Source organism: Carassius carassius, unplaced genomic scaffold (genome assembly GCF_963082965.1).
Source record: "Carassius carassius unplaced genomic scaffold, fCarCar2.1 SCAFFOLD_79, whole genome shotgun sequence".
Taxonomy (NCBI): domain Eukaryota; kingdom Metazoa; phylum Chordata; class Actinopteri; order Cypriniformes; family Cyprinidae; genus Carassius; species Carassius carassius.
The window spans coordinates 890-7,908 of NW_026774991.1; the positions used below are offsets into that span (position 1 = coordinate 890).

General features: G+C 40.6%; 1 protein-coding gene across 1 annotated transcript; it reads right to left on the reverse strand.

Moving 5' to 3' along the window:
* Positions 1 to 1,622: 1,622 nt before the first annotated feature.
* Positions 1,623 to 2,427, reverse strand: LOC132133954 (histone H1-like). Its single transcript, XM_059546863.1, has one exon. The coding sequence runs from the start codon at positions 2,422 to 2,424 to the stop codon at positions 1,801 to 1,803; it is 624 nt and encodes a 207-aa protein (XP_059402846.1). The 5' UTR covers positions 2,425 to 2,427; the 3' UTR covers positions 1,623 to 1,800.
* Between the last annotated feature and the right edge of the window lie 4,592 nt (positions 2,428 to 7,019).

Here is a 7,019-nt window from a genome sequence, read left to right on the forward strand (position 1 = left end):
TTAGTCACAAATCTTAGTGCTGCAGGATATATTGAATCCAGCATTTTCAAAGAAGCCTTGTTTGCATGCATATATAAAACATCACCATAATCCAGCATTGACATAAATGTTGTTTGTATAAGTGTTTTTCTTCTACTAAAAGAGAAACATCATTTGTTTCTATAATAGAAACCCAACTTTACTCTTAGTTTTTTTGTTAGACCCTCTATATGCTGTTTGAAAGACAAATTTTCTTCTAAAAGGAAACCAAGATATTTATAGACTGATACTCGTTCAATTACTTTCACATCTAGTGTAGCAATTTGACTAGCATCGTCTGTTTTCCTTGATTTAGAAAAGCACATCATTTTAGTTTTATCAGAGTTTAGTACAAGTCTCAATTTCTGAAGATTCTTCTGAATAATTATAAAGGCAGATTGCAGATCCCCTATAGCACTTGTCAAGGCTGGAGCAGAACAATACAAAACAGTATCATCTGCAAAAAAATGACATTTAGCATTTGTTACATTTTTACACAAGTCATTTATATAAATAGTAAATAAAATGGGACCCAAAATGGACCCCTGGGGAACACCATTTTGTATAAATGAGTTTGAGGATACACCACCAACATGAACACATTGTGTTCTGCCACTCAAATAGTTGCCAAATAATTTGACAGCTTTTGGAGACGTTCCAATATCCACCAATCTCTGAGACACAACATAGTGGTCAACTGTGTCAAATGCTTTTGAAAGATCTAAAAACAGTGCAGCACAATAATCTTTAGAATCGATAGCACTTATAAAATCATTTAACACTTTCATAGTGGCAGTGACAGTGCTATGATTCTTACGAAAACCTGATTGCGAATCATGTAAAATATTTTTTTGTTAATAATAAGTCTTTTAACTGGTCACTTATAAGCCCTTCTAAAACCTTGGCTAGAGCAGATAGCTTAGATATAAGCCTATAATTGTTTGGGTTTGATCGGTCACCACCCTTTAATAAAGGAGTGACATATGCTGACTTCAAAACACTTGGTATTAATCCAGTTTCAGTGGTCAAGTTGAAAATGTGTGTCAAAGCTTCTGCAATATGTTCAGCAGCAATATTTAAAAAGTATGGATCCAACCCATCTGAACCAGCAGATTTCTTAGTATTTAACCCTATTAGAGCATCATACACCTCCTTTGTTCCAATACAAACAAGATCAAAATCAATAGGTACATTTTCCCGGGACAAAGAGTCATCCTCTTGTCTCTGATGTTTTGTTGAATGGTCAAACAACAACCCAGAAGATATAAAGTGCTGATTCAGGGAATCTAACATACTTTTCTTGTCTGTAATAATTTTATCGTTTAACTTCAATATATTTGGCATAACCGTATCCCTAGCGTCATAGGACAGTGATTTTATAACTTTCCAAAATTTTGAGGGATTAGCTGAGCTATCACATAATTCATTCAAGGCGTGTTAATCAACAAAACAGCAATGATATAAAAGTGTTATAACAAGTCTCAGTTTAAAGCAGTACATGTGGAAAGTTTTTTTTTTTTTTTTTGCATTAAAGTTATATAATAATACAAAATAAATAAATAATATAAGTTCAGGTGGTGTTAAGAGGCCCGCTTGTGCTTGTTATATTATATAATATAAGTAAAAAACGGATAATATACACAACTTTAGAAAAGCTAACGTAAACGTTATTTATTATTATCACTTCCACTAATAGTGTGAGTGCAGGCCTTTCTTTTGCTCTTTCTTTCGAGTTTGTGGGTGGCTCTGAAAAGAGCCGTTGGGGAAGAAACAAGAAGAGTTTTATTTCTTCTTGGGAGCTGCCTTTTTAGGCTTGGCAGCTTTAGGCTTTGCCGTCTTGGGTTTGGCGGTCTTGGCCTTTTTGGGGCTCTTGGCTGCTTTCTTGGGCGCCGCGGGCTTCTTTGCTTTCTTGGGGCTCTTCGTCGCCTTCTTGGGGCTCTTTGTGGCCTTCTTAGCGGCGGCAGTGGGTTTCTTGGCCTTCTTGGGGGATTTCTTAGCGGCGGGCTTCTTTGCAGCTGCGCTCTTGGGCTTCTTGGCAGCAGCGGGTTTCTTGGCCACGGGCTTCTTGGCTTTAGGAGCCGCTTTCTTCTTGGTCTCGGTCTGCTTCTTGCTGATCTTGAAGGAGCCGGAGGCGCCGGTCCCTTTGACCTGCAGCAGGGCGCCTTTAGTCACCAGGCTCTTGAGGGCGAGCTTGACGCGGGAGTTGTTCTTCTCCACGTCGTAGCCGCCGGCGGCGAGAGCTTTCTTCAGGGCGGCGAGGGACACGCCGCTCCTCTCCTTGGACGCGGACACGGCTTTGACGATCAGATCACTGACGCCGGGGCCTGCTTTCTTGGCTTTGGCGGCGGACTTCTTCTTGGGCGCTTTGGCCGGCGGAGCGGCGGCTGCTGGAGCTGTTTCTGCCATTTCTCGGAGCGGAATCACAGTCTTTCAAACACTGAGTTCAATGAGTGTCGCTCGAGTAGCGCTGCGCTCTTAAACAACACATGAGAACCTTATAGACTCAACCCGCCCGCTCGCTGTCTGCGCGCCTCCGCGAGCCGCTCGCGCTTGTGTTTTCTTCTCCTACATTTAGGGGCAAAACTCGAGTGTTAAAATAGTTTAGCGCAGTAGAAACAAAGTCAGCATCAAGCAGAGGTTCTTGGCTTTCTGTGGAGACTAAAACCCGCGGCGAGGAAATGTTGGTTTCGCCCCGGTCAGATCAAACTCGAGGCGAGCATCAGCCACGGAACAGAGCCGCGTGTAAATCTCATGCTTTATTTAAGTGTTAAAGTTGAAAACAGATTAAAATAATCAGCTGTGTGTTTCAGAAACAGTCTGAAGATAAATATAATGAAATGTGCATCAGTGAAGGCTGTGTGCAAGTGTTTCATACAGCTGTTGTTTTGGGCAGCTTGAAGCACAAACATCTGGAGGCTTCGAGACTTTGTCACTCCTCTTTCTTTCTTTCTTTCTTTCTTTCTTTCTTTCTTTCTTTCTTTCTTTCTTTCTTTCTTTCTTTCTTTCTTTCTTTCTTTCTTTCGGATATCTGGACATTGTATTTGTCTAAATAGTGTCAGGACGGAGGTAATGCTCACTGGTTCATCTTACAGCTACATAATACTGAGTCTTTCACTTTAAGTCCAGACGGAAATTAAACAAACAAACAAACATTATTTAAATGAGTACCAGCTAAGATATTTGATACTTATTTAAATTATGTTCCTTGTGTTCAGAACTCGGTCAAGACATCTTCTTTTTTTCTTTCTTTTTTTTTTTTTATATTGCCAGATTACGTCTTTGAAAAGTTAGTTAATGTGTGTGTTTTCCTGCGTTGATAATTGCAATGCTCTGCTGGCATTGGTTTCAAAAGCTTCCTTAAATCAACAGTTTTAGTTCAGCTGAATCCTGTCTGGAAACAAGGGATCACGTCACTTCCGTCCTGAAATCTTTACACTGCCTTTCAGAGTCTGTGTGCACTTTTAAAGGTTCTTATAAAGCTTCACATTATCTCTCTGAGCTTTTAGCTCCTAAACACCAGCGACCTCCGCTCCTCTGAAACTGGCCTTTTAATGGTTTAGATTACTTCTTAAAAGCGGAAGTGAAGCAAGTTTACATTATATATAAGTGATTTCCACTTCAATAATACTTCACAAACATAACAAACACGATTTAAATAACCATGGAAAAAAAAACCTTTAAAAAGTGTTGTTGTTTCACAGGGTTGGTTCGCTCCACAAGTGAAGCACAAATATGTATTTCAGGAATTCCTCAATTAACTTGTTTTCTATCTATTATTCTTTGTTTCTTTCTTACTTTTTGAATAAAAAAGTAAAATAGAAAAATAAATTTGTGTCACTACCCTTCTAATCTCAACATGAGTCTAAAATGACCCATATTCATTTCCACTTATTTTTTTCTTCTTCTATCATTTATTAATGCAGATGGTCTCAAAGAAATGAATTTTTGACGTCCACAAATCATTGTATATTTTCCCTTCCTTACTTTATAAACAAACACGGTTTTTGTATTTCTTCATCAATTTTACACACATGACCTGTATAGAAACTTTTGTATATTTGCTATTTTTTATTGATTTATTATTTTGCTTGTAGAATATTTACTGCAGAAAACTGTCACCTGCCACACATTTCACAACTCAACATGCATGGCTACATTTCTATAATTCATGCATTTAGTCTTATTTTATAATTTATTACCACATAAAATATTTGATATACTGCGAAGGATAACTGGACATATGTGAATGTTAGGCTAAGGTTACCTTGACCTTTAAATCTCTTACTAGTGAGAAACATGTCCAATACTATTAGATAGCTTGTTTTTTACATTTTCTTTAAAAAAAAAAACTAACAAAAAAAAAAGTTAATTAATTATTATTATTATTATTATTATTATTTAAGTCAAATTAATACGTTATTATATACAAGTGTATTTCATTGCTATCAGGCAAAAACCGTGTAGCTCCACATTTCATCATTTTATTTTAATTTTATTTTATCGGTCACCCTTTATGTCTGTCAGTGTTCCTGAAAAGTAATGGTTTTGGAAAACGGTTTCTGTCTGACAGTGACAGTATATAATCAGTATTGTTTATGGCTGATCCCAGATGATCAATTAAATGTTCGTAGAGATGCTGCACGATGAGGAAGATCAGTTTACTCTTAATCCTGATTCAGTCTGAAATATCTGATGCTGAAGACTGAGACTGTGCCACAGGGTTAATCTGGGTCTGAATCCAGCTCTAGATGACACTGAAGACGAAGAGGAAACTCAGGTCCGCAGCTGCTCGTGTCATATAATGCCAGTCTCTACCTGTGGGACTTACATTGTTTTATTTTTAAAAAGGTTTTTTTTTTTTTTTTTTTCTTTCTCTAGCTGACTAATGAGTTTATGATCACCAAAGATTTTGTTTCTCTCTCTCTCGTCGTGACACCCTCAGATTCTAGATTTTCAAATAGTTGTATCTCGACCAAATATCCTAACAAACAATACATCAATGCAAATCATATTTATTCAGCTTTCAGATGATGTATATATCTCAACTTCAAAAAAAAAAAAAAGAAGAACAAACATTATCTAATTGTAACTTGTATTACAGTACACAGTCATGGCTTTCGGGGTGCGCAATGCACCATGTTCCAACGGTTGATGCATCTTGTGTTGTCAGATGTGCAACACTGCGAAGTCTGTTTAGATGATGTGGTATTATTTACATTTATTCATTTAGCTGACGCTTTTACCCAAAGTGACTTACAATTGCTATATATGTCAGAGGTCGCACGCCTCTGGAGCAACTAGGGGTTAAGTGTCTTACTCAGGAACACATTCGTGTCTCACAGTGGATTTGAACCTGGGTCTCTCACACCAAAGGCTTGTGTCTTATCCACTATAAATGTGAGTTTGCTGAGGCGGTAGTGACTTACCTTGGTAAATTGGTCGGACAAGGTCAGGTTAAACCGGTTCCGGCTAAGATTGAAGCCATTGTGAAATTCCCTTCACCTACTAGTAAACGTGATTTGCGGAGTTTATTGCACAAATTAACAACAAAACAGCAAATAAATTCACAGAACTAGAACCAAACTCAAGCAAACAGTATTAATGTCTTCAGTGAAGATTGGCATTGAAAAAAATCAAATGCTTCAACTTTGATGGACGGATCCTATTTCTTCTTTCTGTGATTATCTGCCCTGTTTTTAAGAAGATTCTCTCTGAAGGAACCGATGTTGCCACTATACACAGTCTCCCCTCCATTAACGTTGTTACGACTCGTTAATTTGCAGTTAGTTAGTTAGGTTTTTTTTTGTTTGTTTTGTTATCTCAGCGAGGGTTGTGTGTGGTGTTTCTCCTCTCGGTGTGTTCCGAGTGACGGTGTGTGTTATCTCGGCGAGGGTCGTGTGTGGTGTTTCTCCTCTCGGTGTGTTCCGAGTGACGGTGTGTGTTATCTCGGCGAGGGTCGTGTGTGGTGTTTCTCCTCTCGGTGTGTTCCGAGTGACGGTGTGTGTTATCTCAGCGAGGGCTGTGTGTGGTGTTTCTCCTCTCGGTGTGTTCCGAGTGACGGTGTGTGTTATCTCGGCGAGGGTCGTGTGTGGTGTTTCTCCTCTCGGTGTGTTCCGAGTGACGGTGTGTGTTATCTCGGCGAGGGTCGTGTGTGGTGTTTCTCCTCTCGGTGTGTTCCGAGTGACGGTGTGTGTTATCTCGGCGAGGGTCGTGTGTGGTGTTTCTCCTCTCGGTGTGTTCCGAGTGACGGTGTGTGTTATCTCGGCGAGGGTCGTGTGTGGTGTTTCTCCTCTCGGTGTGTTCCGAGTGACGGTGTGTGTTATCTCAGCGAGGGTCGTGTGTGGTGTTTCTCCTCTCGGTGTGTTCCGAGTGACGGTGTGTGTTATCTCAGCGAGGGTCGTGTGTGGTGTTTCTCCTCTCGGTGTGTTCCGAGTGACGGTGTGTGTTATCTCAGCGAGGGTTGTGTGTAGTGTTTCTCCTCTCGGTGTGTTCCGAGTGACGGTGTGTGTTATCTCAGCGAGGGTTGTGTGTGGTGTTTCTCCTCTCGGTGTGTTCTGAGTGACGGTGTGTGTTATCTCGGCGAGGGTTGTGTGTGGTGTTTCTCCTCTCGGTGTGTTCCGAGTGACGGTGTGTGTTATCTCGGCGAGGGTCGTGTGTGGTGTTTCTCCTCTCGGTGTGTTCCGAGTGACGGTGTGTGTTATCTCGGCGAGGGTCGTGTGTGGTGTTTCTCCTCTCGGTGTGTTCCGAGTGACGGTGTGTGTTATCTCAGCGAGGGTCGTGTGTGGTGTTTCTCCTCTCGGTGTGTTCCGAGTGACGGTGTGTGTTATCTCAGCGAGGGTTGTGTGTAGTGTTTCTCCTCTCGGTGTGTTCTGAGTGACGGTGTGTGTTATCTCAGTGAGGGTTGTGTGTAGTGTTTCTCCTCTCGGTGTGTTCCGAGTGACGGTGTGTGTTATCTCAGCGAGGGTTGTGTGTAGTGTTTCTCCTCTCGGTGTGTTCCGAGT

Bases quoted from the DNA above. Each gene is read 5' to 3' on its own strand.
- LOC132133954 (XM_059546863.1), bottom strand. From the start codon at position 2,424: ATGGCAGAAACAGCTCCAGCAGCCGCCGCTCCGCCGGCCAAAGCGCCC.